General features: G+C 41.4%; 1 protein-coding gene across 2 annotated transcripts in view; it reads right to left on the bottom strand.

The window, feature by feature from the left end:
* Nucleotides 1–20,866: 20,866 nt before the first annotated feature.
* Nucleotides 20,867–24,321, bottom strand: part of SMARCA5 (SWI/SNF related, matrix associated, actin dependent regulator of chromatin, subfamily a, member 5) — a 39,251-nt gene continuing 35,796 nt past the window's right edge. For both annotated transcript variants that reach the window (XM_026499413.4, XM_048212218.2), the window contains 2 exons: nucleotides 22,864–22,971; nucleotides 20,867–22,130 (listed from right to left, as the gene is read on the bottom strand). In XM_026499413.4, the coding sequence (XP_026355198.1) occupies nucleotides 22,065–22,130; nucleotides 22,864–22,971 (174 nt within the window). In that variant the 3' untranslated portion in view covers nucleotides 20,867–22,064. The remainder of the gene's footprint in view (nucleotides 22,131–22,863; nucleotides 22,972–24,321) is intronic.

Here is a 24,321-nt window from a genome sequence, read left to right as displayed (position 1 = left end):
AAATTCAGCTGTTTACTTACTGTTCTTAATATGATCTATTTGTTTGGTAAATGTTAGGAAGCATGAAAAAACAATTTGCTTCTGTAACAGACGAGCACTGTGGATGTGATGGTGTTCTGTAAGGAAAAGAGATTGGGGTGTCGTACATTACGCCTCATGTCCTTACCCTGAGTAGCACTGAGCACCTGCATAAATGACTGAATACAGATTATGCATTTGAAATTCCTAAAAACATCTTCAGTAAAAGAAAGGTCGAGTCTGTCATGTGACTCATTCTATTTCCAGCACCTGACACCACACCTGGCACATAGGATTGTGTTTCGAGATTACAAAAAAAAAAAAAAAAAAGGCAAATAAATTGATTGACCCCCATGTATTTGACCAAAGTGCTCTTCTTAAAGGAATTTTTATTGGGTCAGGGTTCCCGCAGGAAAGTCATGGCACACTCAAAAGTACTTAACCCGAGAGCGTTCAGTGAGGGGAATATTGCAGAGGTTTCGAGAACCAAAAGGGGTGTAGAAGCACTGAGGGACCAGCGACAATGAGGAGTCATGACCACCATGAGGCTGAGGGGCAAGCACAGAGCGGTGTACCAGAGCCTCGAAAGAACGATAGCTGGAACCCTACGGGGAGAGGAACCAACCAAAGGAGCCACGTGTGCGGGGCGAGCCAGGGAATCAGGATCCCAAGCTCTCCGCTCCTACGCCCTGCTCTCCTGCAGGCTCGTCCCATCAGGCGGACCCAACAGGAAGCCGGAGGGAAAGGGAGCCCAGTTGCCGTGGTCCACGGGACTCATCTCCTGGGGCATCAGAGAAGCAGAGACAGTGGATCTGGAGGAGACAGACCGAGACGGTAACAGCTCACGGGTGAACTGTATGGACAGCCTCTACCGGACTTAGGAGCCTCCGAGTCGGAGGAAGCTCCGCTCATCGCTCCCGGGTGGTGTTCTACATCCAAATCCGAAGGACAAAGGGACAGATGGATGCAATAAAACAAGAACGACAGTTTCTTCGGCACAGTCACTTCAGGTTTGTCAGTAAACATCCTGGAGCGGAACACTGCGATAATCTAACGAAAAATATGGCAAATACACTGGGACCGCGTATGGCCCATTTTGCTGTTTGGGAAATGCCGTTCATATATCTCTCTTTCCGATGGCCAAAGCTCTTGTGTACGTTGAAAGAAATCGATACTGTCACACCTGTCACCTTTCCAGCTGTGCCCCAAGTGATGTCTCTTCTCATTGATGATGACACAGCTGCCACAAAAACAAAGACAGACCTCTGCTGGCTTCCCACTTGTGTGTACGACCGTAGGACATGTTTTTCAGTGCTCTGCTCAACCCAGCGCACACCAGCCCTCAAAACAGTCACTTGCCCTCCTAGCTAATAAATACCACAGCTATGATGGAGGCAAAAATCTGTGAGCCTCCTGTTTTTGCTTACTCGTCTATAATCTGACATCCTTTAAGGCTCGAATTACTTTAAAACCTTGATGCTGGTGTTTCCATCGGTAGATATCGATTCTTCTCAAATTGGAGTGTGGGTGCTTCCCCATGGATACCTGCCGTGGTGCCAGGATGGGCCAAAGCAGATCGTAATGTGAAATTTGATGCATCTCCCTCGAGCATTAGTGATATGTATTTGAGATGTTTTATTGAAAACAAATATAGTACAGAAGAAAATAGAAAATTTGCCTTACTATGACAAACCACAAATTTTAAAAATGTTTTGTCCTTTCGGCTTCTTGCTCAGCTCCCCAGGGTGACACGTACGTGGCCTTTTTGCGGGCAGAGCTACTGACAGGAGAAATATTTGATCCACGCAGACATAACCTAAAAGAATGCATCTTTTTTTCCTGCCATTTTTTGGGTCTCATTTGAGGCCCGTAATCCCAAATCTTCCAATTACGAGAACACAAGCACCATCTGCTAGGCCGAGAGCATTAATGACACCCTGACCCTGTGTGGCTGGCTGGCCGCAGCTCCCAGCACCGGGGTGGGGACCGCAGGAGTCAGACTGCAAAGCTTTCTTCACCGACACGAAATCAATCACACTTGACCCCATCTACGTCCAAGCCAGTTCAAGGCTACAGCGTGCAGCTCAAGCTGTCAGTACCGCCAGTGATGCGGAGCTCGCACTTCTGAGTCCAGTTGTCATGGTGCACGAAGAGGATGGGGACTGGTAGTAGCCCAGTGGCAAATTCCTTGGTACAAGGGCTACAGAATGAAAAGAGAAAATTAGAACTGCTTGAAACCTCCAGAAGTTGGCCCCTGTCACGTTCATTCTTTACCACTGAAATAACATGATTTCCGATATATGAAAAATATCTAAGAGCACAATAAATCAGACTTGGGGTTAGGGATTTTTTTTTTTACTACACCCTTTTTGAATTTTTTTCTGTACTAGAATGAGACAAATGGAAGATAAAAGGATTTTTTTAATTTTCCAAAAAAGAAACCCTCGTGCATTGTTAGTTTGAATATAAATCAGTGCAGCCACTGTGGAAAATGGTATGGAGGTTCCTCAAAAAATTAAAAATAGAAATAGCATACAATCCAGTAATTCCACTACTGGGTATTTACCCAAAGGAGATGAAAACACTGATTCAAAGATACGTGCATCCCTATATTCATTGTAGCATTATTTACAGTAGCCAAGAAATGGAAGCAACCTGAGTGTCCATCCATGGACAGATAGATAAAGAAGATTCCACGGGGGGCTGGGGGGCTCAGTTGGTTAAGCATCTGCCTTCGGCTCAGGTCATGATCCTGGGGTCCTGGGATCGCGTCCCGCATGGGGCTCCCTGTTCAGTGGGGAGCCTGCTTCTCCCTCTCCCTCTGCTCCTTTCCCCAACCCCCACTCGTGCTCACGCTCTCGCTCTCTCTGTCACTCTCAAATAAATAAAATCTTTAAAAATAAATAAAAATAAATTCTTAAAAAAAAAAGTTTCCACGCACAGGGGAATACTACTCAGCCATAAAAAAGAACGAGATCATGCCATCTGCAACAAAATGGATGGACCTACAGGGCATCATACTAAGTGAAATAATTCAGACAGAGAAAGACAAATACCATACGATTTCACTTGTATGTGGAATCTAACAAACAAAACCAATAAAAAATGGAAACAGACTCATAAATACAGAGAACAAACTGGTGGTTGCCAGAAGGGACGGAGTGGGGGCATGGGTGAAATAGGGGAAGGGGATTAAGAGGTATAAACTTCCAGTTATAACATAAATAAGTCACAGAGATGAAAAGTACAGCAGAGGGAATATGGTCGATAATATTATAATAACGTCGCAAGGTGACTACTTACATGGTGAGCGATGCAAAATGTATAGAATCGTGGAATCGCTGTTGGGCACCTGAAACTAATATAACATTGCATGTCACCTGTACTTCAATAATAAAAATTTTTTTAACTCTCCAAAGTGTTATAAGTTTTGTAAGTTCGAGTCCAATGCATACATCCACATTAGCAGGACTGTATGATAGGCTTGTTTTGGGTTGACCATCAGCCAGGCACTCCGTTAAGTGCTTTACACACACGTTTTCATTTCATCTTACAGCATTCCTAACCGGTAGGTATTATTATCTTCAGGCAAAAGAACCATTTTACAGGTAATGAGACTGAGGTTCTGAGAGCGTCGACGGATTGTTCAAAGTCATCTGGAGAGTCAAGATTGCAACTCAGGCTGATTCTAGAGCCAGAGTTCTTCCCAGGTCAGCCTGTGCCTCAATACTGTACTGCAAAGAAACAAAAACCAAATGTGATGATGTCCCCTAAGTGCTGTAAGAGCTGTAAGATGTCCTAGACAATAATTTTTGAAGATTATGGTATTGCCCTTACAATATCAGGGTCAACACATTTCCAATGTCTCCTTAATAAAATACATTATAAATGTTACACATAATATGTACAGACAAAGGTATCGATGTCAATTCTAGAGGTAGCTACCACTGAATTGCTTAACTCAAGTAGATATAATGCTACTAGAAATACATTAACTGAGGAGAATCGGAAAACGCACAGCTTTTACACTCATGAAAGGAATGTTGAAGCAAAGGGATACCCATCTCCAGGCCACAGAACGCATGCCCAGTCTCGGGGTGTGAGGCGGACAGCAGCTTTCTCTAAAACAGAACACCCCGCTCTTGCAATCGTGGGGGTAAAGGGTCCAGGTCAGGGCCGGGCGGGTGGGACTCTCCACGAGGAGGAAACTCTACACGCTACCCAGACCTCATATCAATGCAAACCCCGTGTAACAATTTTGAGCCCTAATTTATCGTTTTTTTCACTGCATCCAGACTCCCTCCCCGCCCCTCAGCAATCTCCGGCTGGCTAGCCGTTGTAGACAATAGTAATAATTTCTTCCTCCTCTTTCTTTTCTCAAGTCATTCTGAATCTGATCCGTTGTGTGTCTTACCTAAAATGAACAAATTGGAAATAATTTCAGTAAGCGTGTATTTGTGTGCGTATGTATGACTCTCTATGTCCACAGTCCTCTTTCAAGGACTAGAAGAAACCCGTCAGAGGGTCAGCTCAGTGCCTCCGCTGAGGAAAGTGTTCCACAGGTTTGCATCCTGTGGAAACAAGAAATCAGGCCTGTCTGGATGAGGAATTATTTGACAAAAATACACTAAAAGAGGGGCCCCCGGCTGGCTCAATCGGAGGAGCATGTGACTCTGGATCTTGGGGTCATGAGTTCGCACCCCCCTTTGGGTACAGAGATGTCTTAAAAATAAATAAACTTTAAAAAAATACATTTAGAGATTATTATTACTAATCAATTTATTCCAAGCTTTTTTCCTTTGGGATACGAAGTCAATAATTTACAAAGACAAAACTGTGTCAGTGACTCTATTTTCTCATCTGCAAAATGAGAACATCTCCTTTGTAGGAATTGTTGGGAAAAAATGCGACAATGTGTGTACATTAGTACTTAGGAGGCATTGACAAATGGTAACTACCATTTCTTTCCTTATTCTTATGAACCCTGGCCTAGCCAGTGCCTTTAGTCTTCATTAGCATTGGTTTCCCCTGGCCTCGGTCAGCCCCACCTGCTTGGCCCAGGAGGAGCTGACTCCTGCCCCGGCCAAGATTCAATATACGGGGCCTGATGGCGCCTGATGACCCCCATCTGATCAAAAGAACTGTGACGAGGCCACACACAGATGGTAAGCATCACCATAAAACCAAAGGGATAATAATTGCATTCACTGCAAGGAGAAGGGGGAATCTTGGGGCTATGCCACGGCCCCTGGGAGAGCTAGAGATACAGGGGGGATCCAGGTGTCCTGGCCCCTAAGCCCTGCCCTAGGCAGGCTACCTCTCCGTGTTCCGGGAATGCTGCCTGTCCTCTCCACATGGCTCTGGACCCACTTCAGGCTCATGTTCAGCCGTAATGGCACCTGCGGAGGCAACCACAAGTGCTCCAATCTTCTCAATAACAGTGAGCTCCCTGCCAAGCATGGCTTCACCACAACACCTGCCAGGCACGGACAGAGCACCCCTGACAGCACTGCACCTCCCTGAGATCCGTCTGTACCCTGCACTCTTACCAGAACCTCCACCTGGAGTCCTGCGTCTGGGAAGTCAGTAGTCACTAGGACACGTCGGGAACTGTTGGCTGAGCGTGGTGACGGCCAGGTTTGCTTGTGAGAGTCTCTGCTGGGAAGGGGCACAGCGGGGCTCCCGACTCTGGGACTGAGGACAGAGCAGCCATGCGAGGCTTGGGGAAATCCTGAGTGTGGGTGATCCCCGGTGGACCTGGCTCATGAGGGAGACGCTCTGGAACTAAAATTCCAAGTGAGCGTGACTCCACTGTCCTCCACTCTCACTAGTTGCCTTATTTGAAGTTGACAAAATAATTTTTTTCTCACTTAATCCTTAGTCCCACGTGAAGTATGTACAAATGCCCCACCCTAAAAATAAAAACACCCGGAGTTACTCAGGCACCAGGGGCAGAGCTAAGACTTGAACCACATCGCCTCCCTCCCAATTCCACACTTGCACAGCGTGCGGAAGAAAGGAGAGCACGCGCCCAGCCGCCGGTGACCAGCGCGTGAGCAGGTCCCCGTCGCCGGTAGGTGTGCGTTGTGCAAAGACTCCCGGTTGATCACTAACTGTTCCAGAAATTACATAACTCCTAAGGTGTTGATATGTCCTGGGATAATGTCATCACCTGCAATTCTAATTATTGAAGCATGTGCCACAGAATTTCTTTGTCCGATGCACTGTAATGACAAATACAGGTCTCTGATATCTTTAAGATTGTAAAGCTCAACAGTAGGAATTTCTAGAACTAGTGGAAAAACTGCATCTAATAGAACGAGAATTAATAACATGGGACTGAATGAATTGAGGCAGGTGGTTCCATGACCCGTTTGCAATGTTGCTGGTTCTCTAACATTTGCTCTTCCAGATTTAAGGAAACTTTGCCCCTTAAGCTACCTATGACTTAACCGAAATCTGGTAAAAAGAATCCTTTGTACACAAAGAAACCTTTGTCTTTTTCTCCCTGCCTGATCTCTCCAGAATTCAGAAATTCCAAATGAGTGTTCTTCCGTTTTCACGGCAGTATGTTTTTATTTGCGTAAGTTTAATAAGAATCTGTTCTCCTTACGTCAGGACATAATTGGAAACATTGGTTGTGTTACCAAGGCTTTGACCAGAATGACCTATTTGAGGGAGATATGCATAGACTCCGATGGGACCCGACAGCTTGAAGGAACTAAGCCCAACTTCATAAAGCCAATGAAAGCCTTTGGGAAAACTGACTTAGTACCTTGCTTACAGGGGTACCAGCAGCCGTCCCAGGTGAGTAAAGAAGGTCACTTCCTGGCAGGTGCAGGAACCTCCGGCTATTTTGAGGACCCCAAGAAGAGAGGAATTCACCCAAACCTCTAGGTATTGTGGGTGAAGTCAGATGGCAAGTATTTAGCTTGGCTTCTTAGCCTTGAGAGGCTGTTAGACGTTCAACCTGAAATTTCTTATGAAAAGTTCCAGGAAAGCAGATTTAAAAAAAAAAACAACAAAAACCTATTTAGTCAATCACTATTGCTGTGCTTATATGACTAATTAGGCCAAGTTAATTACAACTAATTCCAGCCATATGGATCTACCGTTGGAAAATCCAGACCTTGAGATGGTCACAGATGGGAGTAGTTTTATAGATCAGGGACGACTGAGAGCTAGATGCAATGATGGCCCATCAGCTATTGTCCATTGCCAAAAACACCAGAAATCAGACAGTTTGATTGTTCCTTTAGGCAACTGGGCAGATGAAGCCGCCAAGCTGGCAGCCTGTACAGAGACCCTGTATAATGGATTTAGTACCAGACCTAGACTTAACCAAATGTCAAATAATATCTATTCTTTTTTTTAAGATTTTATTTGAGAGTGAGGGGAGAGGGAAAGATGTGCACATGAGCAGGGGGGAGGGGCAGAGGAAGAGGGAGAAGCAGACTCCCTGCTGAGCTGGGAGCCCTTGAAGGGCCGGATCCCAGGACCCTGGGATCATGACCTGAGCCAAAGACAGACGCTTAACTGCCTGAGCCACCCAGGTGCCCCTATCAACTCTATTAAGAGCTGAAGAATGGGGATTTGAACACAATACTAGCATTAAAGCCAGCTGGAGGGTGCTTGAGTGGCTCAGTCAGTGAAGCATCTGCCTTCGGCTCAGGTCATGATCCCAGGGGCCTGGGACTGGGCTCCCAGCTCAGCAGGGAGCCTGGTTCTCCCCCCACCCCTTGTGCTCCCCTGCACTTGCATGCACGCTCTCTCTCTCTCTCCCTCCCTCCCCTCTCTCCCTCCCTCAAATCCTTAAAAAAAAAAAAAAAATTTTAAGCCAGCTGGAAATATAATGAACAAGGGATAATCATTATCCCAGGATATCTTATGAAAAAAAAAAAAAGTCATATTTACCAAAACACCCATCATGAGTGAGTTGCTACTCTTCAGTGGATCCAGAAATATATTGTGGGTCCCAATCTTCAGAGAACTATTCAAAAGATTGTCTAAAAATGCGACATTAGTCCTAAAAACAGTCCTAAGACTGGGTCTCCACCACTTCTAAAAGGGTCTACAACTTGGAGGCACCGAACCTACAGAAGAATGGCAGGTAGACTTTACTAAAAAACAACGGGTAATTTTCAATATTTGCTAGTATTTGTAGACCCTTTTACAGGTTGGGTTGGAGCTTTTCCCTACCCTTTAGAAGAGGCCTCAGAAGTTGTCAGAACACTTTTAAACAAAATTATTCCTAGGTTTGGATTGCTACCAGTAATTCAGAGCAGCATTTGTGGCAAAAGTCACAGGAGCAGCATGCAATGCCTTGGAGATTAACAAAAGTTAAGTGCTTTCCCTAGTAAACTGGTGGGGGGTGGGGGGGGTGGATCATGGCAGGAGGAAACTTTGACAAAAACTTGCCAAGAAACCAACTTGGAAAAAATCCTTGCCAGTTGTCCTACTTTGGATAAGAGTGGCCCCTACAAGTGAGAAACTACAGCGACCATCGTCCCAGTTTCCTCGAAAATGAGGAACAATGAAAAGATGGGGGATTGAAACAGGTAACCAAAGCCTTACTGATAAGCCGATTAACACCGGTTTTGTATGTTACATGTATTATCTAATACAGTATTCTCACAGCAAAGTCAGCTAGAAAACATGAAGAAAATCCTAAAGAGAAAATACAGTATGTACTAGATTGGAAAAAAAAAAAAAAATCCCCGTTCAAGTGGACCCATGTCCTTCAAACCCGTGTTGTTCAAGGGTCAACTGTCAGTGTTCTGATGGGCTCAAGTGTAAAAGCCAAAGAGATACCAGTGAAGATTCTGGATCTGGTGGGGCTGATATGTACCTATGTGCGTGATCATGAGCCCGGAGCCCCGCTGTATTCACCTCTGGGGCAAATAAGCAGCAGGTCAGACAGATCTAGAGAGAACTACTATCCAGTCAGACGCAAAAAGCTGTGAAAATTACGTTAGGTGACTTATTTATATCGTAACCAGGAAATATTTTCTTGACCCCTTTCTTCGTTGATTGCCTGGCATTTAACAGGGCGAGAAGCTACTTCTCCTGGAGAAGCCTCTGTTCCTCTGAGGAAGTATCTGGACCTGAGCTCTGCAACTCAGAATCCAAGCAGAGTCCGCTGCTCGAGAAAAATGTGCTGCGCGTGAGGTCATTGGCGGCCACCTCAACCCATCGTATAAAACTGAAGCAGTGGAAAAAGCAAAAGAGAGCAAAAGCATCAAGAGCTTTGAAAGGAGGGAGAGTTACCCGTAACCAAAGGGATGCTTTACCTCCCTGTTTTGAAGTCTTGGTGCTAGAAAACCAAAAATTCCTCAACGTATCTTAAGAGGGTTTGACCCTCTCTCCCCACCTTATCAGGTGTTAAACCTGGTCCAGTCCTACTGACTGTGCGCACCCCTTTGACTCCTGCATCTTTCGCACCCTAGCCTCGGTTGGTGGCCGGCAACACCTTGACCTCCAGGCGAGGCGCCGCTCCCCGGCAGGTGTGATACTGCCATCCTGTGGAGAGAAGGGGAACTGCAGCGCCTCAGCGCTTCGGAGTGAGCCTTCAGCTCTGTCTCTAGGAGTATTTGCAATTCCACTTCACTGTTCCTTCCCGTATTAAGCACGGGGCCCCACGTCTGAAGAAGATGCAAATATAAGGGGTTTTTTTGTTGTTTGGTTTTGTTGTTGTTGTTGTTGTTGTTGTTGTTGTTGTTTTGGGGGTTTTTTTGTGGTTTTTGTTTTGTTTTGTTTTTTTAAGGTTCATTCCTACTGTAGAGAAACTATGCTGAGTCCACTCTTGAAGGACCTCCTCTCACTTGTTTTAGGACTATTAAGGTTGAGAAGGAACACTACTGTGTCTGCAACACTTAGAAGCAAATGGGCAGAAGTAATCCAGCAGGACATGCGCCATTAACTTCCTCAAATTGGCTCCCAGGGAAATCTCAAGAGGGGCAAGAAATAGGCGGGATGGGGGAAGTACCCAGAGGAAAACCCTTTTTACAACCAGAAAACGTACTAAGAAGCAAACACACTCATGTACTAGGATTAAAAGGAATTCAAACTGAAAAAGAGAGTTGAGTTACTCTCTGCAAAGTCAGGATGACCAAATGGCCCCTAACCAGCTCCTAGAAAAGAGTCAGGAAGTCAGCTGACCACCAAACTACTCATGAAGGAAAGCTGGTGAGAACTTTTCCTCTTCACAGTAAACCTGTATCAACAACATTCCTCTTTTCCCCTCTGCTCAGCTGCTGTATTCCCAACCAGTGCATGCATGAATGACAAGGCAGGCTGACGGTCAACTTCAGGACCGAGCTCTGCTTGCAAGGGCAGCTGGAACGTCTAATCAAGGTAAGCCTTGCTTCCAGCCAACGGCACCACCTTACCCAGAGAAGTTGTCAACCTGAATGAGAGGCTTTGACAGACATTCAAACATCTGCCACAGAGAAATACCCATGGTCTATAGAAGCCGTGCTGTTTCTTTGCTGGATTTCTCTGGCCTTTTTGAAACCAGACCGTGTCTGATGAGCAACAGTGAGGCTCACCGTAACGGAGCTCTAGAAAGATGTTGCTATTATCTAGGATCTATCCTTTCCCAACCACTCGGCCCCTCTCCATCCTCTCAAGTGCTACCTGCACCCCATCCTGATACCCCCTTCACCCTGAGCCTCCTGAGAAGTAAACCCACCTTCCATAGACCAGCACAGCGCTGGAATTTCATCTCTGATTTCCCACTGAATTCACTTTTCAGGACCGGATTTAGTCTGGGATGAGAACAAAATTTCTCTCATGATCAAGTATGGCATTCATATACTGGGTTCTTCAGTGATGATGTGTAAGACAGAAAAGCTTGTAAAATAGGGCATCAGAAAAGCTAACGTGCCGTAGCAAGAAAAATACATGCGTAATTGATCGGACTTTGCAAGCGTTAATTAAAGCCCTTTTTGTCAGTATAAAGCTATGAGCTTTTAATTCCAAGAGACCTTCTGGTACTGGAAATACAGATCATGCTATATTAAACAAAGCTGTCCTAGAGCTAAGACCCATCCATTTGGACGCCATAGAATTAGAGGCAACTGCCTAGACCCTCGGTCCTCTCAGAGCCTCAACACTCCCAGCTGAAGTCTGTCATCAGGGCTTGGGGACCTCTCCAGACACCAGGATCCCCAGGTTGCCGGTCTTGAGGTGGGCAGAGAAGGTGAGGGGCCAGTCCACTTCCAAAGTGATGCTCTCCTGTATTTTATGTGTACCAAAAAGTTATCCCACTTCTTTATTTTCCCATTTAAAATCCTGTCCTTTGTGTTTTTCTCACTGCAATATTGGTTCTTACGGCATAATCTCTTGTGATAATCACAGTCAAGCTAATGCTGCAAATCCTGTTTAATAAAACCTGAACAGATCCGAGGCTATTCTGGGATGTATACAGTGAAGTTAATTCCTTGTATCACTGATTCCACACCAAGAATATCTTAGCTGTTATCTGTTTCCTAAAGGATCCCGTTACCTTTGACCTTGACATCAGGTTCCAACAGGTAAGAATATTTTGGTAACAGCTATATATTTCAAGGTTTCTATTAGGTTAATACATGCCTTCTAGCATTTCCTTAGTTTGGATTTACCACTTCATATTGGGTTATCAATTCATTTGTTAAAATCTCTGCCTTAAATCCCTATATCTTAGGAATGTCTAAGCACACACCTGTTCTACCCCAAAACAATTGACTTGCATATAGCACGTCCTCTCAAAGGGATTTTTAAGGCTAAAAGAAGGTAGAAAAATGAACTTTTTTTTTTAAACTCAATTTTCCTGGAAAACCAAAGTGGTATTTTATGTTTTTAAAAGTTAAGACTCAGAAATGCATCTAAGCCAAAGAGAGCGAGTATAAGTAAATGCGGACCAGTTCACATAACTGCTGTATTAACGTCCAAAGTACTCCGCACATAGGTGCACATCTCTCCGCTTTATGAAGGACTTAGAAATACAGTATAGCTTTTTGGTGTGTTTCAGCTACTTTTAAAAGTATATAACACTGGATACATGCAGTTTAAGTATGTCAAAGTGTTTCCAAAACAATATTTTACAGTTTATAGAAGCTACAGGCACTTTATTTTGCTAGATGTACAATTAAGAGTATTATAAGGTGTCCTTAATCACCATTTTAGTATTTAAGGCTTTGCAGTAATATTAGTAATTCGAGAAGGCATGAATATGTTTTTGAGAAAAATAGAAATTATACTTATTTTGGAATAACTTAATCTTGAAGACTAAAATAATTTGGTTTGAGAACCACAGATAACTCATACTGCTCTTTTACTCAAACTTCAACTGTCTTCATATCACTCGGAATGAAAACACAATCTCCCACCGTGTCCTACAAGACCCTACACTATCCAACCTCTGTCCCTGCTCATTCTTTTTAGCCACAAAGGTCTGGCATGCTGTTTCTCCATAATTCTAGCCTCCTCTGACCTCACCGTCTTTACACTTACTGTTTCCTTTGCCTGCAGACTTCATCCAGCGATTTACACAAAGCTCACTCCCTCACTTTGTGTCTCTGCTGAAATGGACCCTCCTCAGAAAGCCTCCTGTCCAGAAGAGCCCTTGTCCATCCCTCATTGTTCCCTGGTCTTTTAAACCCTGCTTTAGTTTTCTTCATAGCAGTTACCACTCCATGAAAACATTGCATATCAGTGGCTCTCAATCAGGAATGATTTTACTCCCCAGAGGACGTTCGGCAATGTCTGGAGATGTTTTTGATTGTCACGATAGGGAGAGTGTTGCTGGCGTCTAGTGGGTAGAGGCCAGAGATGCTGCTGAACCCCCAACAGCGAACAGGACAAGTCCTGCAATAAATGACCTGCCCAAAAGGTCAATGGAATGGAGGTTGAGAAACTTTTTGTATAAATCCTTTATCTCCCCGGGATTAATATAAACTCCATGGGAGTTTGTGTCTATCTTGCTCACTTATTCCCAAAGCCTAGCTTTTTATGCATAGATACTAAAAGGAGTTCAGATCTGCACTGCTTTCTAAAATACCATACCAAACACTCGTACAGTCTTCCTTCCTGTCGTCTCCACTGATACGAAAAGTACCTTTGACCCTATTAGATACTCAGAAAATCCTGGATCAGTATGGGAACACTAGCACTCACACTTTGGAAAAGGTCATGTTCTTTAAGAAGTTAAATTCTCCGATATACATTAATCTATAATACGTATCTATTCTTTATAACTTATGCTAGGACAGGAATTCTCAGATACTTAAGATGGTGCTGTTAGTCATGTCATTAAACCACAAGGTCATGGGATCCATCACTTTAATCGTGTTGCTTGGCAAGCTTTGTGTATAGGAGATCTACGCTGCTTACGAACTCATTTCAGACTTATAAATCGTAACTCTATTTCGAACTATCTGGGTTTCATTACATAACTGTCTTTCTCCTGCCTATTAGGACAGTGACCCTGGTGCAGCTAAATTTGGTCTCAATACCCAGATGTTCCTCCTCTCCAAAGAGGAGCTGTGGATGTCTGACGGGTCCATGGATTTCGAGGAAGAAACTGATGAGAACTTCTCTGAAGGCAAGAGCCCTTCTATAGCTAAGGTACCGTTTAGAGTTACGTTCACAGTTACATACGTCCGTCATCTCTAGCCTAGCAGTGGCAAATCCATGGTCCGTGCAACATCATCCTCTTTCCACACTTGACAAACGTGTTAATCAACTGTGCTCTCCCTTTCCTGCTGAAACCTCCACATCTCCAAGTGGCTACTACTCATGATCAGAGTTGTCATGAGCGATGAAACCATCCTAATACTATTTCTGATTTAGAACACCACAGAAGCCGCAGCTATGACTGTGCTGCCATTGGCCGTGTATCCTTCTAGATTTTATCTAAATTTGGTGTACAAACAAAACAAAAAACCAACTTTATCAGTATGAACTTAGGCACAAGAATATCACTTTCTTTGAAAAGTCCTCATTTCTTCAGGAAAAGTAATCTGTTTAAAAAATAAAACTTTGAGAGCGTAATGGCATCCTCTATCTCGATAACTTTTGTAGTATTTCGGGGTTTTATGAGGAAGTTCCAGGAGAACCTTATTTTCGTCATCAGATGTATTGGCTGCTCTTGACAAAAATCTGAAAAATGTCTCCTTTTAGGTCTTTTTGATTTTTTTTTCCTTCTTCAACACTTGCAATCGCTAGGTTTGCATCTAGAAGAGAAAATCTACATGCCAAAGTCATGAACACACTTTATCACACAACTCTCATCTGATCTGACTTTTCCCCTGCGGTCAACATGACATCAGACTTGTCTTTTCTTTCAGGTTCCATGACCTGGGGTAATGTAGAGGTGGGCCCAGTTCAACACTGCCAACATCGAGAAGGTGTTCTATGTACAGAAACAGATGAATGTGTTCCCAAATATTCCAGAACATAAGAAATACGGTTGCTTGGCTGACTTACGCTCCCTACCCCACAGGTTCAATATCCTGGTATGATTCTTGTTCATATGTTAACATCCACTCTGTGGTCAGTAACCTACTACCTTAGGGAAAAGGGGGAATGACCGGGTATATTATTGCTATATATAATTAGATCTGTCAAGCCCCGTTTCATGAACTTTATTTAATGGTGATTCTTGAAATAAAAAATTTATACTTTAGTCAGAAAGAAACTTATGGACTTTTTAATATTAGTGTTTAAAAGCTAATACCAAGTATCTCGTGTCACCTTCTAAGATAACACTCATCCCCAGAGACTCAAGTTAGAAAACTTGGCCATGTGGATTTTGATGTAGCACAAGCAAGCACTGTCTCTAGGGAAATGGGCAGGATCTGATGCTTTCAGCCAGTCCTCTGCTGTCCTCTTCAGGTATATGACCAGCAACTCCCACGGGAACGATAACCTCCAACTTCCCTGCCCTGATCACGTCTCCTACTTTGTAAACTTCCTCAAAGCCATTTTTGTTTGCTTCCAAGGTCACAACTGGGAGAGTGGCATAGCCACACAATTTACACTGTCCGATCAAAAGAGCATGCAAAGAGCATTTGGAAAGAGGAGTCTGGAGTACCATCTGTCCCTCGTCTCCTTTGCTAGGGGCAAAACCTTGAAACACAGTGGAAGAGCCGATCCTGGGTTCCTGACCCCATCTCAAAATGTAGGTGCTGATAAAAACAGGGGCATTAGTATTCAACGTATTGCCCTGAACAATCATTCTAAATAAGTAGTCTTCACTCCAAACTAATTCCCGGGTGACAAGGCTCATGAGCAAATGGGTCTAGAAATCGTAAGTACAGATACCCAAAGCAGCACCATATCCATTTTAGAGGGTGCATTTTGTCTCATTACTGAGCCGCCTCAGATTATGGACTTCCCTTCTGCTCAGACACAAGCCTCATTTGAGAAATCTGACCCATCTGTAAGCAACTTTAAGAGCACCCAGACAGTAACTCCATCACGTAGTTATGATGACTCCCCAGAAGTCTAAACTGTCTGCCGAGGTTTGAAGGATCTTTTCTGCCCAGACCATACCTGGGAAGCAGATCTGGTTGTCTCCGCATCAACGCATGAACATACTTCCCCGACTTCAAACCAGATTAACCATTTAAAAGTAAGTCTTAAAAGAATATACAGCGAGATAAATGTGCTGAGAATTACTTTTACATGTTCTGATGTTAAAAAATTGTCCTTCTTGTGAAAGCAATGACCCAGTCATCCAAAATCATTGTCAGCGAGCCTAGTTCTCCAAACACCGTCCGTGCACCATCCCTGTAAGGAGAGGCGGCATACAGCTTCACAATAAGATTGCTCAGGTGTCCTTCACTGAATTACCTACATGCTCAGCATTCTTCTTTTTATTTTTTTTTTAATGATTTTATTTATTCATGAGAGAGAGGGGGCAGAGGGAGAGGGAGAAGCGGACTCCCCACGGAGCAGGAAGGCTGATGCGGGACTTGATCTCAGGACCCTGGGACACACCCCGAGCGGAAGGCAGATGCTTAACCAGCTGAGCCACCCAGGTGCCCAGCATTATTCCTTTTACAGTCTCGTGACTAGATTCGTAAGTTTGAGTAAGACAAAGCAACTCACAGTCACAAGTTCAATAATTTCTTTCCTATGAAGGACAGGGGAACAATAACCAGCAGGTATTTGAGATGTACTAAAACAGTGCACCTCAAACTTCAGTATGCCGGAAGAATTACCTGAAGAGTTTAAGACTTCAACTTCAAGGCCCCACCCACAGAGCCCACAGAGATTCCGATTCAGTAGATTGGAGTGGGATCCGAGAATCTGTATTTTTAACAGGCTCCCAGCTGCTGCTGCTGGTCCTCCCACCACACAGCAGAGTAACACTGCCCTAATATATTTGGGATGTCATGACTTCAGTGCTAGGATATTGAAACTCACCAGAGAAATTCTTGGTAAAGCTATCTGCATCTCCAAAGTTTAAGATAAAAGCATTTTCTCTGACCTAGTTTAGGTGAGGGAAATCATTCAATACTAAAAATAATAATCCATGTTACTTTGATGTCATAGTAATATAAAGGTATCTGTTGAACAGCTATTAAGATTTCCTTTTATTCTGCCTTGGCAAAATGTTTTAAAGCTGTGCTTTGCAAATTTTTCTGTGCATATGAGTCACCTTTGAGGATCTTATTAAAGTGTAGATTCTAATTCAGCCCATCTGGCATGAGCTTTGTTTTTTACTTTTTGAAGGTTTTATTTTTAGTAATCTCTACACCCAACGTGGGGCTCAAACCCACAACCCCAAGATCAAGAGTCGCAGGCTCTTCCAACTGAGCCCACCAGGAGCCCCTGGCATGAGGGTTTGGAGTCTACGTTTCTAACAAAATGGTTCTAGAGGTTCAAAACCTTCACCTAATCACAGTTAAGTCCAAAGATTACAGTGATCTCAGTTTTCAAAATACATCCAACTTGGGGTGATACTTCTTGTCAAGTGAAACTTACAATGCTGAGTGATGCAGGAGACCGAAAGCAGAGTTGTACACGGTGAGGTCATTAGAATGCCCCCACCCCCACGCTGCTTCCGCTGGCAAGTCTACCAGTGATCAGACCACCTAATCTTAGGCAGTAATTCTACAGCTTGACTGCCACAAATCTAAGTGTGGGGCCTAAGTACCAGTATTTTGGATCCAGATACAGCCATACCCGATTTAATTGTACTGCCATTTGCAGATGCTGGTTTTTTTTGTTTTGTTTTGACAAATGGAAGGTCTGTGGCAACCCCGTATGAACAATCCTAGGAGTGCCATTTTTCCAACAGCATTTGCTCATTCCATGTCTCTGATTCACATTTTGGTAATTCTCAGTTATTTCAAACTTCATTATATTTGTTATGGTGATCTGTGATCTTTGATGTTACTTTGTTTGGGGGGGGGGTGCCATGAACCATACCCGTGTAAGAGGGCAAAATTAATGGATATATGTTATGTGTGTTCTGCTTCCCTAACTGGTTGTTCCCCGTTTGTCTCCAGGCTTTCTTGTTAGGGGCTAATGCAGCTGGTGACTTTCAGTTGAAACCAATGTTCATTGACCATTCTGAAAATCCTAGGACCCTTCAGAATAATGCTAAATGTACTCTGTGCTCCATAAATAGAACAAAGCCTGGATGATAGCACATCTGTTTGCAACATGGTTTACTGAATATTTTAAACCTACTCGAGACCTCCTGCTCAAAAAGTTCTTTCAAAATACTGTCCATTGACAATGCATCTGGTCCACCCAAGAGTTCTGATGGAGATGGACGAGATGAATATTGCTTTCATGCCTGCTAACAGCATCGATTTTTGCAGCCCGTGGATTCAGGAGTCAAGTCTTGTAATTTAAGAAATACAATTCATGATCTGGGCAAAGTACATTGAAAACCTTCTGGAAAGGATTCACCTTTTTTTTTTTTCAATTATTTTTTAAAAACTTTGAGAGTGCTAGAGAACACAAATGGTGAGGAGAGGGATAAACAGACTCCCTGCTGAGCAGGGAGCCTGACGGAGGCGGGGGGTGGGGCTCAATCCCAGGATCCCGAGATCATGATGTGAGCTGAAGGCAGACGCTTAACTGACTGAGCCACCCAGGCACCCCAGGATTCAACATTTTAGATGCCATTGAAAACATTCTTGATTAATGAGAAGAGGTCAAAGTATCAATATTAACAGGAGTTTGGAAGAAGCTGAGAACAACCCTCTGATGATTTTGAAGGGTTCACTTCAGTGGAGAATGTAACTGAAGACGGGGTGGGGGGAAAAAACTGGAGGTGGAGTCTGAAGATATGGCTAAGCTGGTACAATCTCATAATAAAACTTTATTGAATAAGGAGTTGCTTATATGAGCAAAGAAAGTGGCTTCGTGAGATGGAATCTACTCCGGACAAGGATGTTATGAAGGCTTTTGAAATGACAAAGAACTTAGTCGATGAAGTAGCAGCAGAGTTTGAAAGGACTTCAGTTTTGAAAGCCGTTCTGATGTGGGTAAAATGCTATCAAACAGCATCGCCTGCTACAGAGAAATCTTTCACCAAAGGAAAACACCTTTCCTGTGGCAAACTTCACTATCTTAAACTGCCACAGCCACCCGACCTTCAGCAACCACCACTCTGAGCAGTCTGCAGCCATCACATCGGGCAAGACCCTTCCATCGGCAAGGAGATTACAACTTGTTGAAAGCTCAGATGATGGGTAGCATTTTTAGCAATAAAGTATTAAGATATGTACGTTGCTTTTTTTTTTTTTTAACACAATGCTATTACACCACAGTGTAAATGTAACTTTTATATGCATTGGGAAACCAACATAGTTGTCTGACTCACTTTATTGCAATATTCCCTTTATTGCAGGGGTCTGGAACTGAACCATCATCTCTGAGGTGTGCCTTTATACTGAAACAGGTTACACTATCTTATAAAGAGCTGTTCCTTCCTTGAAAACGGTCCTAGGAATCTGGTCACAGATTGTCCTACACCTAAAGTAAGTCCATCATTTTGCACTTGACTCAACCTCTTCAGACTGTTTCAGCTTGAGACTGTCCACTGAATTGCCCACAAAAACACTAACAAAGGTGTCAAGGGCTGGCAGCTCCTCAGAAATGGAATTTCTAAATATTCCTTAAAATGTTACTAGAATTAAACCCATCTGTTACTCTAAGGACATGCAGATCTTAACATATATATTTTTTCTTTTTGTAACATATAAAAAGTATAATCGTGGGGCGCCTGGGTGGCTCAGTCATTAAGCGTCTGCCTTCGGCTCAGGGCGTGATCCCAGGCTTCTGGGATCGAGCCCCACATCGGGCTCCCTGCTCTGCTGGGAGCCTGCTTCTTCCTCTCCCACTCCCCCTGCTTGTGTTCCCTCTCTCACTGGCTGTCTCTGTCAAATATATAAAATCTTTAAAAAAAAAATAATCGTATTTGGCAAAAAAATTTGAAACCACCAAAATTGGTAGGTTAATTGTGTAACTGTTAGATACCAAAAACTGGTCAATATATTGCTACTTCTCATTTATCTAACACTTGTCTTTACAGGATATTCTGTGTTTAGAGGTCCATAGATGCAACTATCCCAAATTAGGGCTGTTTAGTTCAGATTTCTGAAGTAAATAAAACTAACACTGTAATGAGCATATGCAAGCACTGCTATAAAACTAACCACACTTTGTCTAGTATATAAATTTGAAATGGCCAAATTTTTGAAAGGCTTGCCATTGGAAAAATTTCCATTATCTCTTTTCTCCAAGGTTCTAATTATTTAAAATATTAAAATTGAAAGTAATGATTATTTTATTAGTTTTACCTGGATATCTTCCCAATAGAACGTAACCTCTCCAACAAATATAAAACCTTAATTATTAAATGAAATACTCTAGGTAACAGATTACATGGGTGACCAAGGTCACAGTAAACTATCTAATCGAAGTCTAGGTTGGCTTTAGGCCCCATTCTACCTATTTCTGGATACCTACCTCTTCATTTGAAAATTGAGGGTTATCAATTGGAAATTGGTTTCCAATTTTGAGTCCATCTTCTCTACCATTTTCCCTCTTTTAAAAGTTACTTTGAGCTAATTTTTCCTTCTCTTAATTAGCAATATAATCAGAATCACAGCTTTATTCTTAAATATGCAATAATATCCTAATTGACCTGTGGAAATGTCTCACACATTGGCTAATTACAATGCTGAATTTGGATATTTTTCTTTCATTTTTTTTTTTAATTGTTTCCCTTTTTCCCTTTATATGTTTCTATTTTAAGTCCCTGAGCTCTCAAGGGCTGACCACTATACTTGATTCCTTTAACACATTTCCACTTTCTACGTTTTCCCACTCCTACTCTGAATCCCCCATCCCCACCCCAACCAGATGGTATTAGGCTGTTTCTTTTCCTCTTGAAAACATTTCTTTGGTGACTTCCATAGTTTTCTTCAGCCTTGTTTTTCCAAGTAATTCTTCCCAAATTAGGCCACTTCTCTTAAAAATGATAACACTTTTCATGAAAAAGTAACCCTTTCCTAAAATATTGAATACACTAGACCCATAATTGTTTCCAGAATCCAAGGTTAAAATGAGGTAAGTCTGGTGGGAGCAACAGAAACTCAAATTACAAAACTTACCATAACCACTGGATTTTGCTTGACACAGCAACAACTCCACATTTTAGAAAAGTAAGCAGTTATCAGTAATACTTTGAGATTTTTATTTATAATGCTAATTTCTAATTATGTGTGGGCAAACAATGACAAATGATAGAAATTTTAGAAGAAATCTAAGGGAAAGAGATAACGTCCTAAGGGGGGAAAAATCAAATAAGAAAATCAAAGAAATGGAAAGAAAAGACCACTTAAGGATTATAAAAGTTATATTTATTCACGATGCTACATTTATTGCATTCCCTTAGAAAAATGGAGAACTGTTTATGTACCCAATTTGCACATATAAAACTTTATACAAATTATGTGTAGCACATAAAGGCCTCTGGTACAGCTAAAATCCTGACACTACAATTTGGGTAATCCTGCTTCAGGGTCTCCAGTTTATCAAGTCTGTTCATAGAAAATAAAAACTGGTATTATACTCAATCTTGCCGTTCACACTTAGAAATTATTTTAAAATTTAAAATATAAAAATTTCAATTACTCTAAAAACTCAAAAAAGGTAAACTGGAAGGGGACACACATTCTGTTACCAATTTCAATTTAACAGTATGACAAATCCATACCTTATTTTGGCTGGGTCTTTTTGAAAAACAAAAAACCACCTTAGTTTTGACATTATCTTTCTAAGTTGTGGCTGCTTCAAGAAGGTAACTGTCAAAACATTTACCAAACAATTAAAAATAATATTCCTTTTACAAAATAGTACAGTAACACTTTACGGAACCAGAATATACTAAATGTCTTTGGCTATACAACTAAAAGGCCAGTCTTCCAACAGAACAGGGCATATTCACACCTCACAACCAACTATAGAAACAGAAAGCATAACAGAAATATGCATAGAATTTAATGATAATTTGTCTTGCCTTTTGTTCCATTCTACCCATATAATAATCAAGGAGAATGCAATTTACATAATCTTCCCAGATGAGACTCTACACAGCACTACAAAGATACCCAAATTTCTGCAAAGGCAAAGTGAATTAAAACAATTACACAACTAAGTGAAGACCAAAGGGACAAATGTTATTTGCAATTTTTTTAGTTGTTTGCTTGTTTAAGCTTTGAGTATAGAAATTATAGCTGATAAACAAAAAGTCACAATCTTCACGAATGGAACAATAGAAAAATAAATCAAATGAAACATTTATTAATAAATGAAGCCTGTTTTATTACTTCAAGTGTTAATGATAAAAAAAATTTCAGCACAGCTGTTGCATTTAAAAAAGTGAAACTACATACTATGTTTCTAAGCTCAGTAAACAGATGAACCTGATGTCTCTGAATGACGTAACAATTGCGCGTTGTACAGTACATCTTATGAAGACCCGTAAATTAAAGAACTACTGGTTTAAAGTTAGTGATTATGAAACAAATACGTATTCATAGTTTCAGCTTCTTTTTTCTTCCTCGACCATCAGGTGCTCCATCCATTTTACGTTTCTGTGTCTACAAATGAAATGAAGGATTCCTTTTCATCACAAGACTAATATTAAAGGTAAAATATATGGACTTTTTTTACTTTATTAATAACTGCTACAAAGTAACAAGTATTAGACTTTCTTAACCAGAATAGTCTTAATTCTCCAAATTCTTATCTATTCCTTTTACGAACACAAAAATTTTCATGCCAATGAAATAATTTGCAATAGGCAACAGTAAATCAATACACCAAACAGTATAACATGCCCTGATACCAAAAGAAAGCAGTGCTAATTATTTTATGAGGTTTATACATAAATACCAGACATTACTCAGGCATTCATTCCTTCATGACTTTCGAAATTACCACTAAATAAAAAGAGGGTTTTTTTCCTCTTAAAACATCTGTTTTTACATTGCTAAGATATCACTGGAACACTAAACTAAATCTTAGAAGTTAGTAAAGGCTGTAAAGCCACTGCTTTCCTAATATTTCTTTATATATTCTAAAATTATACCTTGTACTCCCAAGGTCAAGGGTAGCTCTTGGCATTCACAAGACATACCTTCCCAGATTTTCATGAATCCCCAAATTATGGAATACCATCATAATGTGATATTCCCTACACAAAGCAATCAAAAGCAATGCAAGGCTGTATTTACAAAAAAAGACTAACATGTCAATGATAGCCAAGTAATGTTCAAATTCTTACGAAGACAAGTCTTCCAAGAAAATATCTGCATATTCATGAATACTTACTGAAGGTTTTGGTCCTCTCTTCTTTTTCTCTGCCTTCTCCTTTTCTTCTAGTTCCATGTTTTCTCTTTCAATCAAGGTAATTAAGGTGTTACACCTTCTCTGGAGCTCCTGAATTGTAAACATAAATTTATATGGTAAACATATATTTTTCCCTCTACAAGTTTTCATGATACCTAGGTTTTTAAATTGTAACATTTTAATAGTGTAATACGTAATTATACATGACCCCATAGATAAAATCTAAAACAGCCAAAAGAACTGATTTTCATCCATGCTATGAGGATAAAGATATCAATGTTTTTACTTCATTATTTAAAATCATACTGTTGTCTTAAATCCTTCCTTCCCTTAGAAATGCAAGCACTGAAAATAAACATAATATATGCTACACTGCTACTTAGTATCTATGCCTGAGAACTAGCCTATATATCCAAAACTATAATATAAATGCACCTATTTCAGGGTCAAAATAAACCAGAACTTTAATAAGTGTACATCTTCTTTCCCTTAAAAGCACAGGTAACTAGAATTATGGTCATCAGTGTACCCAATGCCACCTTTCCCAATTTTGGAAAAATAGCCATGGAAGTTTATGATATCTACATCATATCTCTCTAGCAATCTAAAATCCTTCGTAGAGGTCGTATCAGTGTAGTGTAGCAGTAGTACATAACCCTGAAGAAAACAAAGTCCATCTGCCTCATTGCTGACTACTTAATAAGCAAAATAGTTTTCTTGTAAAAAGTGATACTACACAACCACAAAATCATTTAAAAATACTGTTATACGATGTACCATACAAGGTTTAGAAATATTTGCAATATAATCTAGAGATAGATGGTAATAAACTACATTAAATTTCTATATTTAACAGGTGAACTGAGGCACACATGCCAGAATGTGGTACAGATGTGGTAAGGTCTGAATACTCTTGGCTCTAAGGCAAGAGTATTTATAAGAAGGGGCCATACACATACAATCATAACATGAAACAAGTTTTAGACCATGGTATTATACTGGTAAATCAACATGATGCTGCATTTTGTTTCACTAACTACAAAATCATTCTTATTAACTATATAAATTGTTCCCCCTTAAAGACAGCAGACAGAGCTGTAGCAACTGAATCGGTCTTTCCTCAAGTTTTATTTATAATGCATTTATAGTGCAACATTTCCCAAACACAGATACACAAAACAGTAGCCACTGTTAATGTTTAGTGAAAAATCCTTCAGTGGTCAAACATGAGAAGACTGCACTGTACCCCGTCTTGAAGAGTGACAACATACTTTAAATACACCAAGAGAAATCTCCCTATATAAAATGTTTAAACTTTGCTTACCCTACAGTATATCCCAAACTTAAGACTACAGAACATTTGGGACATTATTATCCTAAAGAACACAAGATGGAAGTTAAAAGCTTCAAAATGGTAAAATGCATTTAAAAAGGGCAATT

Source organism: Ursus arctos, unplaced genomic scaffold, assembly GCF_023065955.2.
Source record: "Ursus arctos isolate Adak ecotype North America unplaced genomic scaffold, UrsArc2.0 scaffold_11, whole genome shotgun sequence".
NCBI classification, from domain to species: Eukaryota; Metazoa; Chordata; class Mammalia; order Carnivora; family Ursidae; genus Ursus; species Ursus arctos.
This window is presented reverse-complemented; position numbering and strand designations above follow the sequence as displayed.